The sequence below is a fragment of the Mytilinidion resinicola genome (assembly GCF_010093595.1).
Source record: "Mytilinidion resinicola strain CBS 304.34 unplaced genomic scaffold BDZ99scaffold_2, whole genome shotgun sequence".
Lineage (NCBI taxonomy): Eukaryota > Fungi > Ascomycota > Dothideomycetes > Mytilinidiales > Mytilinidiaceae > Mytilinidion > Mytilinidion resinicola.
Genome location: NW_022985438.1, coordinates 2,394,120 through 2,413,355, shown reverse-complemented (window position 1 = coordinate 2,413,355; position 19,236 = coordinate 2,394,120). Strand labels below are relative to the sequence as shown.

General features: G+C 54.2%; 3 protein-coding genes across 3 annotated transcripts; 1 reads left to right on the top strand and 2 right to left on the bottom strand.

Moving 5' to 3' along the window:
* Positions 1 to 4,693: 4,693 nt before the first annotated feature.
* BDZ99DRAFT_136548 (Pbs2-type MAP kinase) lies at positions 4,694 to 7,431 on the bottom strand. Its single transcript, XM_033712649.1, has 2 exons — positions 5,606 to 7,431; positions 4,694 to 5,556 (listed from the first exon to the last, which is right to left on the bottom strand). Exons 1-2 carry the CDS (start codon positions 7,217 to 7,219, stop codon positions 5,128 to 5,130), a joined length of 2,043 nt encoding a protein of 680 aa, XP_033583425.1. The 5' UTR covers positions 7,220 to 7,431; the 3' UTR covers positions 4,694 to 5,127.
* A 926-nt stretch (positions 7,432 to 8,357) lies between these two features.
* Positions 8,358 to 14,626, top strand: BDZ99DRAFT_433721 (kinase-like protein). Its single transcript, XM_033717410.1, has 8 exons — positions 8,358 to 8,819; positions 8,872 to 9,038; positions 9,086 to 10,300; positions 11,324 to 11,486; positions 11,806 to 12,754; positions 12,804 to 13,326; positions 13,376 to 13,519; positions 13,583 to 14,626. The coding sequence occupies exons 1-8, from the start codon at positions 8,519 to 8,521 to the stop codon at positions 14,300 to 14,302; spliced, it is 4,182 nt and encodes a 1,393-aa protein (XP_033583424.1). The 5' UTR covers positions 8,358 to 8,518; the 3' UTR covers positions 14,303 to 14,626.
* A 3,388-nt stretch (positions 14,627 to 18,014) lies between these two features.
* BDZ99DRAFT_515046 (uncharacterized protein) lies at positions 18,015 to 18,978 on the bottom strand (the record flags this gene model as incomplete). The annotated part of the gene is made up of 2 exons (XM_033724938.1): positions 18,015 to 18,539; positions 18,592 to 18,978. 2 exons carry the CDS (start codon positions 18,976 to 18,978, stop codon positions 18,015 to 18,017), a joined length of 912 nt encoding a protein of 303 aa, XP_033583423.1.
* Between the last annotated feature and the right edge of the window lie 258 nt (positions 18,979 to 19,236).

Sequence of the window (19,236 nt, the reverse complement as noted above, 5' to 3'; positions counted from 1 at the left end):
GGGCCACTAGCTTGTGCGGGCCACTAACTTGTGGATTACGTTATGTATACGCATGATTAAGCGCTGTAAAGGACAACCAAGGGCAAGACCCACAAATGCCACTGCCCGAGGTGCCCCAACGAGTTTCCTGAGTGTTTGAAAGCTCTCACTTCACCTTCTTCTGATATCTGAAAATAGGGTGAGACACCCATAGCAGTGGCAGACAATTCACGCAGACCAAGAATAGAGCCCAGAACTTGTTTTCTCTGGTCATAGTGCTCTATCAAAACAAGCAAGAAGCACTCCTCTTCTGGCCGAAAGAATGCCTCCCCTGAACGATTCGATTCTGAAGAATCCTCGCCATATTGCGCCACCGGAGATAGATATCCACTGCTGACTTATCTGGCTGATCGGATTCAGGAGAATCCCAGGAGGCGCGTAGATGAAGAGGCACATCACATTCGCTTAGGGCCTTTCGAGGATCCTGTCTGTTGGGAAATTCTGGAACTTCAGGCATTTTTCCCCCACCCAGCGGGTTTTCGGGTGGCGCTTCCGGCCCAGCACCCATGACAGCTCCGGAAATGACGGGAAGATGCTGCTCATTTGATGATGATTGTAGGTCCACATCTTCAGCAGGCTGATGGGGAGTCTGGCTCTCGTTCTCCAAGTCCAACTTTTCGCATGGCGTTTCCTGTGAGGCGATGTTCGCATCGTCTTCAGAGCTGTCAAATTGATGATCATTTGGTGATGACTGTAGCTCCGCCTCTTCGGCAGGCTGATGGGGAGTCTGATTCTCGTCCTCCAAGGCGATGTTTGCACTATTTTCAGATCTTTCAGGATGTTGATCATTTGGTAATGATTGTAGGTCCACATCTTCAGCAGGGTGATGAGGAGTCTGATTCTTGCCCTCCAAGTTTAACTCTTCGGATGGCGTTACACCAGGATAGACCAGAGGAGCCGATGGGCCTGGGCACGCGCGGTCCTGTTGTGTTGGCGGCAAGCACACGCGAATACGGGGTTTTGTTGGAGGTAGTTGCACGCGAATACCAGACGGTGGTGGAGAGGGCTGCAATTCCGCGCGCGACTGTAGGCCCATCAGCTCTTCTTCTGAGGCGATGTTCCCATCATCTTCAGAGCTGTTAGGATGCTGATCTTTTGGTGAGAATTGTCGCTCTGCCTCTTTGGCGGGATGATGGGCAGTTTGATCTTCGTCCTCCAAGTTCACCTCTTTGGGTGGCGCTTCTGGCGAGGCGACCTCCGAATCATTCTCAGACCTGTCATGGTGTTGACTATTTGACAAGGATTGCAGCTCCGCCTCTTCGATAAGGTGATAGGGAGTCAGATCATCGTCCTCCAAGTCCACTTTGGGTGGCGCTTCTGGCGAGGCGACCTTTGAATCCTTCCTAGACTCGTCAGGTTGCTGATCAATTGGTGAGAATTGCAGCTCCGCGTCTTCGGCAGTATGATGGGGAGTCCGACCCTCGTTCTCCAAGTTCAACTTTTCGGTCCGCGCTTTGTGCGATACGATCTTCGAATCATTCTTAGAGCTATTAGGACGCTGACCATGCGGTGATGATTGTAATCCCGCCTCTTTGGCAGGCCGATGAGGAGTCGTCTTCTGAGTCAAACTCTTCATGAGCTTCTTCTTGCGATGCGACCCTATAGCGATTTTCCAGTCTTCAGAATCCCGATCAATTGGTGTCGGTTCGTACTTCGTCTCTTCAGAAGTCTGATGGGGAGTCTTATGGGGAGTCTCATCCTCGTCCTTAGAGTTCGAATGCTTTTCATCATTTCCCGTCGTTGGAGGCGCTCTGAAATCGTCGTCCGGTACGTCCTGTGCTATCTTTGCGGCAACCGGTTTGGTTTTTCCTTCAGAATGTTCTTCGGTTGCTGGAGGTTCTCTAAATTTGCCGTCTGCTTCGTCCTGTGCTGCATTTCCAGCCGCCGATTCAGAGTCTCCATCAGTACGTTCTAGACCAGGAGTGGGAACGTGCTTTTTCGACTTCGGGTTTTTCTTTTTCTTAGGCTGCTTCTGGAGTGTTTCCGCATCGCCACCCATGATTTCGGCTGCCAACTCTTCAGCAGTCTTGTCGGCGTTCTTCTTCCTTAACTGGTCTTCTTTAAGTCTCTTCTTCGTCGCCGCCGTTACTTGACGATAGAGCTCATCGATCTGCTTGGTCGGATCTGGCTTGCCGCGTTCTAACGCTTCAGATCGTACGTCCGGATCGCTTAGGTACTTGTGAAAGTATCTACGATATTCGTGATGCTCGTCCATGCCCATTTTCGCCGCGTTCTGGTTCCAATGATCAAGGTCCTCTTGATATCGTAGGTAGGCAGCCCTCCCCTTGTACGGAGGCTGGGAATCTCCCGGTTGGTACAATGGAATTTTGTCTCGAATGGATCTTGAGACACTGCCGGCTGGATCTGATTGAGGGAACCACTCCGCGCATATTCGCTGGAAGATCTCCTCGATCTGGTGAACCGGTTCCGGGTCACCGCATTCTGATGCTTCAGATCGTAATTTGTCATTATCGGCATGCAACATTTCTTTACGAAATTTGCAATGATTCTCCCAGGAAGTTTTCTCCGCTTGACGTTCCCAGAAGAAAAGATTATACTTGAACTGGACATAAACACCCCTCTCGTCGCTAGCGGCACTTCGTATGAGTTCGGATAAATTGTTAAGTCTCTCCATTGCTTCTGTTAGAGACTTGATTTTAAGCTCCAGTTTTTTGCGCTCCCCATCATTCCTCGCATTCTTCTTCAACCATTCGGCCGAATGGATCTCGCGCAGGTTAACTTGTTTAGCCTCTACTATATCCGTCGTTACTAGAATACTGCTGGTTGTCTCTGGCCCAACCACCTTGCCCTCTGAGCTCGACTGCTTAAGCCCCTCATCGTGCAGAACAAACTTGTCGTCAGGTGCGGCGTCCGATTTCTCCTTGGCATCAATCATCTTCTTTATTCGTTCCTTTAGAAAATCGTGTCGGGCGAATAGCCCGCCAAACTTAGGTCTCAGCTTTTCGCGTTCCCCTTCATTCTTCGCTCTCCCGCCCTCCTGCTTGATCTCGTAAATTGCGCGCACGACGTCTTGTAGTTTAGCTTCTAGTGTCTCTATCGTATCTGAGGTATTGCCGGGTTCCTCTAAATCCGTGCAAGCCTCTTCAGGTGACTGCTGCCCTTCTGGAACAGGATCCAAGCCGGCCGTCGTGTCCTTCGAGCTCGATTCCTCTCCTGGGCCCGCTGTCTCCGATGGCAGAGCGCTTGTGCCATCGTTTTTGATTTGCGAGACGGTGGTATCGGCCAGTACGTCTAGATTTTTGGGAGGGTGTGGGAAGTCTTCAGCATCAGATGGTGGGGACGCAGAGGTATTGGAAACTGCTCCGGTTCCGACTGTGACGAAGTTAGGTTTGAGGTTCAAGGGACATGGGAAGGAGAATCGTAGCAGTACCTGGCGATGCGGGCGGGGGGTGGCTCGACATGGCTGCCGGCGAGGTAGAGCCCGAGCGAAACGTTTTTTTCTAATGATTGAAGGATATATTCGACTAGTGAACGATACGGTTTTGAGATAATCGAATAACGTGTTGACATGAGTGTTATGGAATGGGAGAAGTGCAGCAGCTGCATCCTATGATAGGGATTAGAAACGGTACGGGGTAGATTTAGGAAGTCGCTGGGCTAGGAGAGAGAATGGAAGGCAGAATGAGGCCGTGTGCGGCATTTGCTCCCCGGAGACCTCCTCTGTAAAGACCTACTTGGCACTGCTTGAAGTTCCCTCATCGTGTTGGAAGAATTCTAGATATGATGTAACAGTTGTTCGAGTGAGCCGATTGCTTCATCACACCTGAAATTTTCGTAGCAATCTAGAGGAATTTAAGCGATATTAAGACGTAAATCCTGGAATTTCGAGCTCTGAACTTTACGGTGAGAGAGGAGAAAGCGCGACATTAGATTCATCTCAGTGCTGACCTGGAGTGGCTGGTGGGGAATGGCACCGTCTGAGGTAGCCTAGTAAATTTGAAGATCCACCAAAATATTGACGTTCCATCTGGTGCAAATTCTTGAAATAAGTCGAAGCTCCACATGCAGTGCACGAAGGTATATGCAGAGGATCTGGGTAGCGATGCCTCACGGTACCTTGAACCTCCCAACAGGTACAATTTGTCAGTATTTGTAGACCACACTTTTAGAAATGGCACCTATCTGGAAAGTCAACTACCGTCGAAAGTCCCTCGTAATGGCGTGAAACTCCCTGGAATTATGAAGCAATATCGACAGTGAGAAACAGACGTTGAGCTATCTGGAAGCTAGAACCACTGTCTGAGGTCCCTCGTGATACCTCAGTCAATCTGAATGAGATGTAGTACTCCTCGACGATGAAATCAGACACTGGAAAGCTTCGCTTACCGGGACGCTTGGAGTACCGTCGGAGGTAACTCATGATGTTGTAAATGCTTCGGACATGACGTAATGATTTCGACAGTGGAAATCAGATCTTGAGACATGTCTCGTATCTGGAAGCTCGAACTACCATCTGAAGTCCTTCATGGTGCCCTCATAAATCTGGATGTAAAGCAAAGATCAATGGAGTGTAAATCTCACACTGGGAAATGGTAGCCGTCTAGGGCAGTACCTGGCTGAGCATTTGACCTCCTAGCTAAGTATCAGTTCCCTCTGACAACTCTTTTCTAGAGTCTTACCGCCGTCCGAGGCGCCCCGTCATATTCTCCGAAACCCTTGAACCCCTCAGACTTGCTATACATAAGTTGTCATCACATCATACCCACATCTCACGCACTCACTCACTTTCTCAAACGCAGCTCTTACGATTTTTCATTCCGCATATCTCATGCAACGCTGCAATCAACCCCAACCCCACTATCGACCCCACCCTTTCATTGCCTACAATATATCCGCGAGGCTTACACGAAGTCTACGCCCGCGCCAAAAAGCTGACATTTAGGGACCCAGGGCGCCGTGTGTGTCAGACACATGTTTCTTAAGGGAAGTATAGAACAGAGCAAGCCAAGGGGAGAAGCGAGAACCTGGCGTCCAAGACTCGCTCGGATGCGTACAGTGCTCGGGTAAAAGACAGGAGAGCTGCGTTCTGGAGATGCCACTGGGGCAGGGAAGAGAGGACTATTGAAATCAGGTAGCGACAGCCTCGGGCGCGGCCACGGCACCGTTGGGGCTATCGTGCGAAGGGCTCGCCATGGCATCCAGCGGTGCGGCGTGTAGGGCTGGTTTCTGGGCGCCCTTGCCCATGGTGCCGTTCTTCCTTCGCTCTATCGCGGCCTTGACCCAGTCGGCGACCTCTTTGTCTATTACGACGCCTCGCTCGTCTGAGTTCGCAGACTCAAGCGAGGCAGCGTCGTCTGCCGCTAGCTCCTCCCCCTCTTCATCGGCTTCCATGATGGTGGGAGGTTTTACGAGAGGTGCAAGCCAGGCGTGCTGGAGTAGCATGGCGTAGCTAGGTCGGAGTTTGGGGATCTTGTTCAGACAACCGTGTACGAAGTTGCGAGCCTCAGCAGAGAACCCTTCTGCCGGAAGATCTGGAGGTTCACCATCTACAATGGCCTGAGAAATGTCAGAAGGGTTTACGAAAGACGTTAACCGAAATACTCACGCTAAGTTGACTGAAGATATTGTTATACGTCTCTGGGGGATAAGGATACTGCCCCATTGCACATTCGATGATAGTCAACCCCAAACTCCAGATGTCGCTCTGTACGCTGTATGTTCCGCCTCCCGGATTTGCGCCTGCCTGTGCCATCCCGCCTGACGATATTCTCTCTGGTGCCATGTAACTCTGGCATCCAATGTTCGTTTTTGCAATGCTAGCAACAAGATTACCGCTCACGCCAAAATCGCAGATCTTGATCTGACCTCTGGTATTCATCAAAATATTCGTAGGCTTCACATCTCTGTGGATGATGTTATGCTCCTCTTTCAAGCTTTTTAGGCCTACTGTCGTCGCCAGTGTGATCTTCCGCAGTATTGGCTCAGGAATGCCGTCGCCATACAGCTTGTCTATTGATCCTCCGTCCATGAACTCAATGCAAATATAGACAGCGCCCTCTTGGAAGAAGGCTCCGTAAAAGTCGATTATGAAGGGCGATATACATCTGTGCAGAATGTCGAGTTCCATGATGATAGCAGCAAACTTGGCATCGTCAAGCTCCAACCTTATCTCCTTCATAGCCATTATGATGCCGGTACCAACAGCAGGTTTCGTCGGCGTAGTGCTTGCATCGTCCGTGGAATCAGTAGCTGACTTCTGAGTAGGCGAACCAGGTGCCGCTTTGTTCCCAGCAAGGCCTTGGCCTGGTTTTCGCATTCTCGGTCTGCTGTGCCGGACTTTGTAGACGGTTCCGTAGTTTCCTTTGCCAAGCTCATCCAAGGTGTCTACCTCATCCAGTGAAATGTTAAAGCTACTCCCGCTTGAGAACTCGACTCCATCGGCGTTTATCAGAGCTTTGCCCTTGAACCTCAGACTGCCCGTCTTTGTGTCTATGTACTCAGCATATTTGTCCATCATGGTCTCTTGCTTCTTCGGAGGCGCTGATTGCTCGGTGGGTTGGTCTCCGTTCATCTGAGAGAGGCTGAGACCGGGCTTCTTCCGCCCTGCCGGTGCGGGCGAGGGAACTGCACCAGGAAGCCCACCGGGTAGTTTCAGGCCACGCTTCTCCGCCAACGACGGTTTGTTACCCCCACCTATCCGTAGACCGGGTACGGCGGGTGCAGACTGGAAAGTGGACATCTGTGGTTTCGCACTAGGCGGCATCCGAAAGTTGGGAGTGCCGCCGGGCATGACAAGAGGGCCACCCTGGGAGGATGGAAGTGGCCGACCACTCAGTCCATTCTGTCCACCCGGCCCTGCCTGTTGGCGGAAGCTATTTGTTGGAGGGGCACCTTGCCGACCAAGATGCACGGCCTGTATCCTCGCCAGAATGTCCTGTGAGACATTGAGGCCGTTCCCTCTGCTCGATATGGTAGGTGCTGGTTGTGGTCTCGGATTTCTTGCGGCATTGAGGGTGCCCAGCGGAGTTGAAGAGGCAGTCATGCCCGCCGTGGTTGCGGAAGCGGATACTGAGCGTATGGTGGGGGGCGGCGGGGATTCGAGGAAGCCGTTGGACGTGCCGGCCGGCGAGTCTGGTAGGGAGTCGGGAGAGAAAGGAGGAGAAGAGGGTGACTCGAGCGGGAGGCTGGAATCCGAGTCTTCGCGTGGAGAGGATGCCATGGTGGGCGGATGGGAGAGCAGCGGCTCGCGGGGCGTGAGGTATCAGGCTCGGCGAGGTGGGAGAAAGGCGAGGTCGAGGGGTCGGACGACTCGGTAGCGGGCGTGGGCACGACAGCGACAAAGAGGTGAATGTTTGGGCTATCGCGTTGGAGATGTCATAGAGAGGCGATCGCTGGGGTGGTGGAGCACTGCAGTGGCCGTGCAGCTGGAGGAGCGAACTGACGTTGAGGTCGGGCCGCGAGCAAATAGCGGTTCAGCGGAGGGGCCTGCGATCGGCACGGTGCATTGGCAGATCGATATCAGAAAATCAATGGGCCAGGAGATGGGAGAGGTGAAGCCGTGAAGCACGGAGAGAACGCAGAGAGCAATATCAGGTATGACGATGTCCGGGCGCAACCAGAGCGACGGCTGCCGTGCTTTGGGACATGCAGGCCAGTGGAGCGGTGCAGAGGCCTCAGTGGCGGGAGCGGACCGGGGTCGACGGCTTTGACAGGCTCAATGCAGGCGAAACACGTCGCAGAGGGTCAAACAGGCTCGCCAGATGCGTGAAGACGGGCAGCAGATGCGGGAGGGCAGCGGTGGGAGGGCAGAGGTGGGAGGGCAGAGGGGGAAGCGGGGGAGAGGGCAGCGGAGAGGCACGCTGCGACTCCAGCCCGACAGATCGCGATGGCTATCGATCGCGATCCGAGACCTCAGGCAGCGTGGACCGGCGCAACACTGGCTAGAGAACATCGCATGCTGCCTGCGGATTGGCAGTGGCGGCCAAGTGTGGCGCAGGCGCGCCGCGAGGCCTCATGTCTGCCCAGGTGTGCCTCTCGTCGTCGCTGCAGCGTGCAGCCGAGCGCTCCGCCTCGACTCCTGGACCCGTGTGGTGTTGAGCGCCACGCCGCGTCTGCTTCTGACGTGCTCGCGGCCTTTGGTGACGGACAAAGCGCCCGTGGCCTTGCTTTTGCCTCTGCTTCGCTGCTTTTCGCCAGTTCGGCCAGCTCCACGCCAGCCTATCTCGAGAAGAAGCACCCTGGCTGGGTCGAGCCTTTTGTAGCCAGCGCCCCCTAGCCTGCGACTCCTCCATGTCTTCCGACCTTCTTCTGCGGCACTCCACGCTCCTCCACGCTCTCTTATTCCTGCCCCTCGCCCTGATCGCGGCCGTGTGCTCCGCTTCCAGCGCCCATTGACGCCCTGCGACCCTGGTCTGCCGCAGAATAGCCAAGACCAAACACGTCGTGCGTCAGGTACCACTAGCTTCCAGCCCTTTCCGAACCACTCCATAAAGACTCCCACCGTGCCCAGGCCCTCAGCATGTCATATTTGGAGCGTCTCTCGTCGTTGCGCCTGCGCAACTCAGGCCCGGACTCTCCCTTTGTCGCCATGAACAACCTCCCCTTCTCTGGGGGTGACGTGATGGAGGCCTTCAAGAAGCTACCGCCTCACAGCTCGCATCCGGACTTCCCCCATTTGTGTCTGCTCGTCTTCGAAGCTGTGCTCGAAGTCGTGTGCGTTGCTTTGCCCGGATACATCGTTGCCAGGATGGGCATGATGGATTTGGAATCGCAAAAGTTCCTAGCAAACCTCAACACCATGCTCTTCACGCCATGCCTCAGTACGTCACCTTTTATGCCAATCATTCTGCTGATCACGCTGATTGTCTGCAGTCTTCACCAAATTGGCATCCCAGCTTACCGCCGAGAAGCTCGTCGAGCTCGGTGTCATTCCTTTCATCTTCGTCGTCCAATGCCTTGTCTCATACCTAAGCTCCTTCGCTATATCCCGCCTCTTCGGCTTTAAGCTACGAGGCCGGAACTTTGTCACTGCCATGGCCGTAAGGATCCTCTATACCCATATTACGATCACGTCTGACAAAAACAGGTCTTTGGCAACTCAAACTCTCTTCCTATATCTCTAGTTGTCTCCTTGTCCAAAACACTCTCAGGCCTGCATTGGGACAAGATACCCGGCGACAATGACGACGAGGTTGCTGCTCGAGGCATCCTGTATTTGCTGATCTTCCAGCAACTCGGCCAACTCGTCCGCTGGACTTGGGGCTACAATATCCTACTCCGCCCAGCGTCCGACTACACCGTCGAGGAGGGAGGCACCAAGCACGTGGACCACTTGGAGGGCAGCGATGGGAACGACCCGGAGGCCCAGGCTCTTCTGGGATCTCCTACCGAATCTCACTCGGATTATGAGTCTGGTAACATCACGCCACACAACAGGCACGGTTATGCCTCCTCATACTCCTCTTCATCCTCGGGCTCAGTCGACGAACGTCAAAATGTTATACCTGAGCTAGACCCTACTCCCACGAACGGCAATGTCCTTCCTAAGCGTCCTGTGGACTACATAAAGAGAAACGCTATCCTGAACGAGTCCAGCGGCCACATGACGACCTTCCCAAGTCCGAACTCAACTACCGATCTGCAACACATACCCAAAGGTCCAAAAGGGTGGTGGATCAGGTTCAAGCAGGCAATCACGCAGGCATTCCTTTCGGTCAAAGACGGGATCGCCTCCACTTCGCAGAAAGCGTTCTCAACCCTTCCCGCTCCCTTTCAGAAAGTGCTGGCGAAAACGTTTTCTGTTCTTTTCGGCTTCCTCTGGCTAATCTGGGAGGGAATGAACCCACCGCTTTGGGCCATGTTGGCAGCAATTATCGTTGCATCCATCCCGAAACTCCAGCACGTGTTTTTCGACCCGGGCACATTTATCAGCAATTCAGTGACACGCGCGGTCAGCCAGTCAGCCGGTGTTGCCGTTCCTCTCATTCTGGTAGTGCTCGGATCAAACCTTGCCCGTAACACCCTCCCCAAAGAGGACGCCTTCAGTTCCGAGGACCCCAAGGAAGAGAAGAAGCTTCTGATTGCGGCCCTCGTCAGCCGCATGCTCATTCCCACCATCATCATGGCGCCGATACTTGCCGTTACAGCCAAGTACATCCCTGTCAGCATTCTAGACGATCCCATCTTCGTCATCGTCTGCTTCCTCCTCACTGGAGCCCCTAGCGCACTTCAGCTGTCTCAAATCTGCCAGCTCAACAACGTCTACCTAGGAGCAATGTCAAAGCTTCTCTTCCAGAGCTACGTGATCTGGATCCTCCCATCGACTCTTATCCTCGTAATGCTTGCTCTCGAGACGGTGGAGTGGGCCCAGCGGTAGACTGGCTCAACATAGCACGAGAACGACCTTGCTTAATCGTCTGTATGTACATAGGTATACCTTTTTATGACTCTTTCCTGGGATCAACATTGGATTGGCAGCGCGGCGTTAGTAGCAAGAGGCCAAAATGGACGGGGTTGGGTGGTCTCCTGGTGTTTTGTGGAAATTAGTCGGTTGTATAGTTGTACTTTGTACATGAGCAGAGATATCCGGACACTTTGGTCATGTGTGGCGTTTGTATACATGTTAGAAACCCTTATGGGGGACATATTCTTCGCTTCAAGCGCGTTTCTTGATGCATGGATTGTAGTGACTTGGCTCTGAGTGCGACATGGCTACGCTTACTCCACAAGGATATCTAACTATGTTCTGCTCTTCAAAACCTCACTTTGCTGTCATTCTTACCTTGGCAACGCTCAACCTAAAGTGGACGTTCACGCACCTCAGACGCAACCCTGCTTTTTCCTGCAAGTTGGATTGCCCAACGTCGGACGCTAGTGGCGGGAGGCCTGGGGCCTCGATTTGGATTCATGCAGGAATTTGACGGCTGGCCCTGCAGATGATTGACGTCCCGCCGGCCAAGTGGATTTGTCCCAGGGATGAGGTAGACGGATAGATAACGCTGCCCGAGCAGATATCTCTCCACTGTCTCGCGTCTATCTACGCACCGGCCACCATCCCACAACCTCGGAGCCTCTCCACCTTAGCTGCTACAACTCACACGTCTGCCTCTGCCTCTGTCTCTGCTTCTCCACTGCTGCAATTGAATACTGATATCTGCCCGAGTCCCTACCTCGAATGCGACGGGGCAGGAAGTGACGCCTATCCAGCCCAGTTGTTTGGGCACGTGGAGCCCGCTGCCCACCAAACGCGCCTTAATTCCCTTATTTTCTCTCTTCGCCCATATTCATCCCGTCGCTATTACACCACACGTGAAGTGCTTGAAAGAACGAAGCCTCTTCAGTTGCACTTCACTTACTTGTAGCCATGGCATCTACCAATGATGGATCGCCTGCGCATGATCAGGATGCCGCGCAAAGCTTATCCCAAGACGACCCCCGCAGCTCCATTGTAGATGAAAGCGCGTCACCACGATCCTCCGCAACCAAAGGTCCGTGGCTTTTTTTATGCCTGTCATATGGTTTCTTTTCGATCTTGTTTATAGCCACTGGAATGCTATGCTCCAAATTGAAACTATTATCTCCCTCGTACATTTGCCTCATCAGCCTCATTTACTTTCGCTAAACACTACATCCCCGTACCCTAAGTGGGATCAAGATTTGTATCTTACGTCATATGACACAACAAACACGACCAGGCGCAAACATATCACAATTTCAGGCCAATCATCTCTTGAAGCCTTGTCTCTCCGTTTCTTACCACATCTCAAAACACGTACTCCTCTCGACATCAACTTACGATCTTCGCAGTCGTCTCCATTGCTGACCCAGAGAGCATTTCTCCGATGATGAAGGGCAAAACGACAGAATTCGAACCAGGCAGCGAGTATTCCGATCTGGACAAGACTGCAAAGCAATTTCGTGCTAGCGTCAGCGGAAAGCGTTTGTCAGGTCGACCCAGTGTGGACCCAAGGAGGAAATCTTCCGTAGCCACGCTTGGGAATGAAGAGATGGACTCGTCGAGCAGCCGCCCGCAAAGCCATCATGGACATGATAGTCTGATCACCCAGATTGGCGATTGGCTCAAACTCGAGAAAGCAAGACGTGCGGCACGGAAAGCGAAACGTGTGGCTGGTCACCGAAGTACGCCGCAAGAGGCCGCAGCTGGTGAAGGTTCACTAGAAGAACAAGTGGGCACGCCAGGTGCTCAGGAAGATAGACGAGACTCAGACTCCTCCGACGGCTCAGATGCACTAGAGAATCTGCAAGCTATACTCGAGAAGAGCTTGAATCTTGCTGTCCAAGAGCAGCGCCCGGGTTACGGTAGGAAAGCGTCGTCAGTCCGTCGAATTCCATCTGTTATGAAGATCTCCAAGAACACTGGCGCTTCGTCAGATACGGATTACGCCGACGGAGATCCTGTTGTGCCCAGCTGTGAAGCAGTGCTTGATAATTCTAAGACTATGGCATACTCAGGCGGAGGAGCAGAATCAGACGAGGAGGCTGGCAGCAGCATGAAGAATGCCGTCAAAGAGAAGGAAGCGTGGGCAACCTTCAAGTTTGAGATTGTCAGACTTGCCCATACTCTACGCTTGAAGGGTTGGCGCAAGGTCCCTTTGGAGCGAAGCAATGAGGTCGAAGTTGAACGACTGAGTGGCGCGTTGACGAATGCAGTCTACGTCGTTGTTCCACCAAAGAATTTGCCTTCTCGAAAGGACCAGAGCGCGGAGTCAATCCCACATCCCAGGAATCCTCCCCCGTGAGCAACTATCAGAATTCTTGAAACAACTAAGCTAATGCAAACATAGGAAACTTCTCCTTCGTATCTACGGTCCACAAGTAGAACATTTGATAGATCGTGAAGCCGAGCTTCAGATTCTCCGACGATTAGCCCGCAAACGTATCGGCCCTCGACTTCTCGGTACCTTCACCAATGGTCGCTTTGAGGAATTCTTTCATGCGCAGACACTCACTCCCAAAGACCTTCGCGTGCCAGATACATCCAAGCAGATTGCTAAGCGAATGCGCGAGCTCCACGAAGGTATTGAGTTGTTACCTACAGAACGCGAGGAAGGCCCATTTGTGTGGCGAAACTGGGACAAATGGGTCGAGAGATGTGAGCAGGTCATTGCATGGCTGGACAAGCAGGTCAAAGATGGCGAGTCAAAGGCAGACGACCCAGCAGCCGAAGCAATCAAGAAGCGAGGGTTCATCTGCGGTGTTGAATGGCCTGTTTTCAGGCAGACTGTTGAGAAGTATCGAAAGTGGTTGGATGAGCAATATGGAGGGCCTGGGAAGGTCAACGATAGGCTGGTGTTTGCGCATAACGACGTGAGGTATATCTATAACCTCCCCTACAAACAATCCTAACGGTCATCAGACGCAATATGGCAACATCCTTCGACTCATTCCGGCCGGAGAATCACCTCTCCTGCTCCCTAAGAACGAGCACAAACAACTCGTCGTCATCGACTTCGAATACGCTAGCGCCAACTTGCCCGGTCTAGAGTTCGCCAACCACTTCGTAAGTTCCTTCAAAAGTTCCACTTCATCGCCATGTGTGACCACTAACACAAACACTCCATAGACCGAATGGTGCTACAACTATCACGACGCCACCGCTCCCCACCTCTGCAACACAAAACACTACCCAACCATCGAAGAACAACACCGCTTCATCCGATCTTACCTCCTGCACAATCCTACCTTCAAAGGCCCCTCGGCCGCTTCTTCCCAGCCTCCCACCCCCAGCCTAGACCCAGGCACGCCCTCTGTCCGCCCTTCTAACCCCGGTGGCACTCCCACCGCATCCCTTGCCACCGCCGCTCCCTCGTCTTCGATCTCTGCCTTCATGCTCGACTCCCGCGCCCCACCAACCTCCTACGCCGAGAGCGAAGAGAAGTCAGAGAAAGACACCGAAGCGGAGATTCAGCGGCTGATGGCCGAGACGCGGCTCTGGCGGCTTGCCAACTCGGCGCAGTGGGTCGCGTGGGGGATTGTGCAGGCCAAGGTTCCCGGACTACCCGATTGGGATGATGAGGGCAAGGCGAAGGGTGGGGAGGAGGCAGATGCGAGTCCTGAGGGGAAGTTGCTGGAGAGTGCATTGCTGGAGGTCAAGGAGGCAGCGAAGAAGGAGGCTGAGGAGGGGGACAAGGAGGAGGAGGAAGAGGAGTTTGATTATCTGGCGTATGCGCAGGATCGGGCGTGGTTCTTCTGGGGAGATGTTGTCAAGCTTGGGTTGGTGAGGGTGGAGGAGCTGCCCGAGGGGGTGAGGGAGATGGCGAAGGAGAAAATGGTGGAGTACTAAGGTGAGTGTTGGTGCTGGCAGAAGAGCATAGATGGAGGAGGGGCTGGGTAAGAGGTCAGAGGTAGGTCATAGGTAGGCCTTGGGTAAAGTCGGAGGGTTTAGGTGGCTTTGGAGGCTCTGTAGCATTATTTACATCAACGGCCTTCTTCCAGTTTTCGACTCTTCGCGCGGGATCATGCGAAGTGTACACTGAGAGGCGAACTCTCACGCGCCCACGGGGATGGGCGGTCGCCGTGCATTTCTTTATCACTACTTGGCAAAGCTTCGATAGATTCTTAAGAATAACTAGGTATCGATATTAGAAACAGGCAAATTAAATCGGCCATACCTTGTATGCTATACACGGCCGAACCAAGCTAATCGCTAGACCACGGTTCTACTATATACCATCACTCCACCTACGAACCTGCGATTCTATTCTAAGATTCCATTTATTTTAGAAATACACTCGCTCTAACTAGACCTGCGTACACTTACCTAACATCGCTTTAGATCCTCTAGCACGATATTACTAATAATAAGCGAACAGTTCTCTACAAGGCTAGAGCCTACTAGCCATAACCTCCCCTTATAACATCTTCAGTCCATTCACAAGCGTCAATATGTCGATGCCAACAACTCGGTCCGCCTTACTCACGCTCGCGCTGACGCCGATCCATCTTGATAACCCACCACCTGACCCACCCGCGCCACCCCACATCAGGCCATGCCAGCACTGGTGGGCCGCTTCCACTCCATACCATAAAACCCAGCTCATCGCCCTATGCGCAGACCGTCAAACAACCGAATCTAACAAACCACTCTCTCGAGTTCTGTACGCTACCGCGCATATCCTTCCCCCCCCCCAAAACCCCGGAAGTAGAATACGTATATAACACACATCAAGTCTACCACAAAAAACAAGGCCTCTTCCATCCATCTCTCCATCTCTCCACCACAAAACGCCCGAATCTCACGCCGTAATCGACGACTCCTTTTTTCACAACCTCCCTCCCTCTACATGGGCTGCTTCACCTCCAAGCCCAGCCACGGCGGTGGACGTTCTCGCCGGCGCGGGGGCGATGGCGCGGTTTCGGGCGGCGGCGGGGGCTACTATGGCGGCGATGGCGGCGGGGGCGGGGGTGATGGAGGCGGGGGAGGCGATGGAGGAGGAGGAGGTGGGGGAGGAGGGGATGGGGGTGGTGGGGGAGGTTGATGAGCGGGAAGGGTTGAAAACCGTGTTTTGGGGTTGGAGGGAGTTTGGAAATTATAGGGGGGGGGTTGTTCCCTGAGACTTTAGGACTGTGGTGCTGTTTTGGGTTGGGAAATTCGGGTTCGAGGGGTAGGCGAGGGGTCGGTTGTTGGTTCGACTGTGATGAGGGAGTAGGGCGATCAAAGCATGGAATTCGGCCGTTTTTGCGCTGGTAGCAATACGGGGATCGGGATGACACGGGTGGGTTTTACATAGTTTCTCTAGCTCAGTATCCCTATAAAGCACATGCAAACGTGGGATGCACTCCCCAGTCGTAGCAAATTCGGATGCACTACGGCAAAGTGTGCTCTGCGTGAGTTTATATCCCCATGATTAGCCCTTCGTACTAAAATGGAAAGACACATGTGCCAAAGATCGGGATCTATGAAGCTGGTTGAGGCGCATTGCTAAGAAAAGAGATGCTATCAATACAAACATATCGTCGAGGGCTGTCCTGAGTGAAGAGATGTAGGCTCGTTGATATCACTTGCCGATAACGATCCCGAAGGAAGTTGCGAGGCTACAAGAAAAACAATAAAGGAGTCGCAGAAGGCTCGCCTGTGCCTGATACACCTGCCGGAGCCCCTAGTAAAACTTATAGTTGCAGATACCAGGAAGTGTTAGGTCTATGGCCAGGGGATGCCTGTGCCGCTCTTTTACCCTGGAGTGACGAGATCGCACGACCTCTTGCATGACCCTTGCGTCATAGGATTGCCAATAATTGCCATCTCTTTTGGTACGCGCTTATCGAGTATAAGGGGTAATTGATGCAGTTTCCGGTGGAGAGGACAAATTGATAGTACACACTAACCAGTACGAGTTGCTCCCCAACTGGAGCCTTTTAAGGATTTTGGGGAGCGAAATACCAGAGACGAGATCAGCGGAAGCTTTATCAAAAAGAGTTCAAGAACTACAGAAGACGACAAAAGCTTATGCCAATCTACGGAGTCGCATCTGTGCGGCTTAACTGTTGGACCGGGGTGGTGGGGGCCCAAGCTAAGGGACACGTGGAGGATCTCTGTCAGATTTAACCCAATCTTGAAAAGGTTAAATGAGTTGGCTTTTGCTGGCAGATGGCGGGGATCATGGGCGTGGCCCGACTCGCTCCAAGTTCGTATTCATCGTTTGAAGACTAATCAACTATAGCGTCATGTTATCCCAGCTTCTGCACGGGCGCAATGTTGGATTCTTCACGAAAAACAAATTTCGGTGACCGTGTGTTCCTAGTTGAGGAGTGTGATATTTTGTCTGCCAGTTGCTGTATACAGGTGTGCAGGGGCCGTTAAAGCAGTACAGATTACTGTATTAAGAACAAGAAGATAAGCAAGGTTTATGTTCTAGCCCGTTGCCTAGAGTTGATGTTTGATCAAAATGCCTGCGTGGCGCTTTACTAGCGGCCTGTCTCCTGGCGGATTAATGATGGTCGGAGCATCATGACTCTATACAGAGAAAATATGTGGCTCCTTCGTCCCCCAAGTCCCAAAAGGCACAGAATTCCTGTCGGCAATTGCAATATTGGGGGTCAGCTCGGCCGAACTAGGCCAGTATTGAAGTTCTGCAGGCATTGTCGCGCGTCCTATAGACGTATTGGTGGAAGGATCACGGGGCACACTGGATATTGCCTAGGGCGAGCATATGTAGTCTGCGAGTACCAGGATTGACAGGTGACCTTGATCAGTTGCTGAGGACCAGTTTCTGAGTGGCTCCTGAGATGGTGTGGATCGATGAGGAGCAGCATTGGCTAGGCAGGCTAATCAGTGCGAAACTCAGAGGCAGTGACTTGGAGGAGAACAATCCTGTCAGAGACAAGGTTGATATTGCGCAAGGGCAGGGCGCGCACGCGGAGCTACAGTATACTCTTACAAATCCAGCTGGGGCTTTTTGTGTGTGTTGCGCCCCGGGCTGCAAAACGTCCCGAAGATCCGGAGCGCATCACGAGCTTGTCAATGGCATTTACTGTAGGTCCAGTTGGCGAACGAGACTCGCCACATCTCAGTAGACTACCTAGGTGCTCGTAATATAAAGTGCCGAGAGAAGCAGGACGAAGATAGGGCTACTACTTGCCTCTTTACGACAGTCCTCCGACATGCCGAAAGCGCTCAAGACGCGGAAGGCTAAGATTAGAAGGACCCGCGGCATCGAATGAGGAGCAGGAGAGGGAGCGCGCCGACGGGCAGGAATGAAGCTGGCGGCGGTGCTTTGTAGCAGAGGGTTCGCTGACACCAAATGCGACCTGCCTGTTCGGCAGTTGTACGGAGCTTGGATGAGCTGCGACCTGCCGTTTTCGGTGACTATCACGACGCGCACCTGAGGCCGGGCAGCGACGTCGGAGTTAGAAGGTCGTGACGGCAATGCCAGCGCGAGACGGGCCTTCAGCAACGGGCGCCTGGTGGTTGCACGAAGCAGCAGGGCGATCGGCCGTGCAGCGCAGACGCGGTGTCGAGGACGTTGAGATATGGCGGCGCGCGTTGCTGCCGATCGCTAGAGAGGCATGGCCGTGAGGCCGTGATGACGAGGCGGCCAGGGAGGAGGCAGCGGGGCGTCGGGCGCGGCCAAGAAGGGCGCGGATGTTCGAGACGAGCGGCGGGCTGACGAGGCTGCCGGGCCTGTGCAGCTTTCTAGAAGGCTGCCGTGTTGGGCGACGCCTGGAGGAGTGGCGATGGACGGCGGGGATCTGGGGACAAGCCTCCCCAGGCGTGACTCGCGGGGTCGCACGCAGATGGCAGGCGGCCTCGAGCGGATCTGTATGTAGGGGTCGCTGGGGGCTGTTCGATTGGAATTGCCAGCGTGCCAGCGTGCCAGCTCTGCGAGAGCGCTCTGAGGCGTTCCTGCACGCTCTGCGGCGACTCCAGCCTGGAGGGCCTTCGCCAAGACGGCTGGACGCTGGCAAGGTGCGACGGCGCGCGGCGGCTGCTTGCGTGAGGCTGGTCCGCCCGTGATTGCGGTGATGCGGCTGCAGCGATCATCGGGCAGCGCGCATCGTGAAGCTCTGGAGCCTGGCGGCGACTATGCAGCTCCGGGAGGGGTGACGATGAGAGGCTGGCACGCTGGGAAGCACAACGGTTTCCGCCGTTGGGACTGAGTCGGGAGGTGGCCGGTGGAGATAGCAGGGCGTCCCGGGGCGCCGCTGATTGGCCTCGGCTTGCGTTTCAGAGGCTTCGATCGGCGGGGACTGGTGCAATGCCACAAGCCGTCCCAGGGCGAGCAATCTACGCCGTGCGCCTCGGGCCCGCCAAGCGCGGGTGGAGCGCGGGAGAAGCACGCTGCTGGCTGCTGGCTGCTGGTCGCGCGCCGTCTTGCTGCAGTCGCGTCCACCGCCGTGCTGGACGGAGCAGCGGTCGCGGCCGGCATCCCGAGTCTCAGCTGCCGCGCCGCCCGCGCGCTGGATGCTCGCGGCCGGCGTCGGCGGAGAGTGAGATTCGGGCTTCCCTGCCGCGCTGCGCATATCGACCATCCCTGCGGCCAACCAGCGCTTCGGCCGGCCTTCTCGAAGCAATCCCCACTCCCTTCCTCGCCCATCGCACGCGCTAGTCGAGCGCAGTGTGCGCATCCCAGAGAGGCCGGCCCAAGACCACTGCACCTCGATCGCCTCTCACGCCTTTGCACTCTCCACCTCCTCCGCCCTCTCCAACCCTCCCTCCCCCCCTCTCCCGCCCAAGCCTGCCTCCCGCCGTGACTGGGTGCGTCCCGATGCTGCTCGCGA

Excerpts from the sequence above, each read along its gene's own strand:
- BDZ99DRAFT_136548 (XM_033712649.1), bottom strand. The coding sequence starts at position 7,219 with ATGGCATCCTCTCCACGCGAAGACTCGGATTCCAGCCTCCCGCTCGAG. Across the intron at positions 5,557-5,605 it reads ATATCTTCAGTCAACTTAGC|GCCATTGTAGATGGTGAACC; the intron begins GTGAGTATTTCG and ends GACATTTCTCAG.
- BDZ99DRAFT_433721 (XM_033717410.1), top strand. The coding sequence starts at position 8,519 with ATGTCATATTTGGAGCGTCTCTCGTCGTTGCGCCTGCGCAACTCAGGC. Across the intron at positions 10,301-11,323 it reads AGCTTCTCTTCCAGAGCTAC|AACGAAGCCTCTTCAGTTGC; the intron begins GTGATCTGGATC and ends AGTGCTTGAAAG. Across the intron at positions 13,520-13,582 it reads TAGAGTTCGCCAACCACTTC|ACCGAATGGTGCTACAACTA; the intron begins GTAAGTTCCTTC and ends AACACTCCATAG.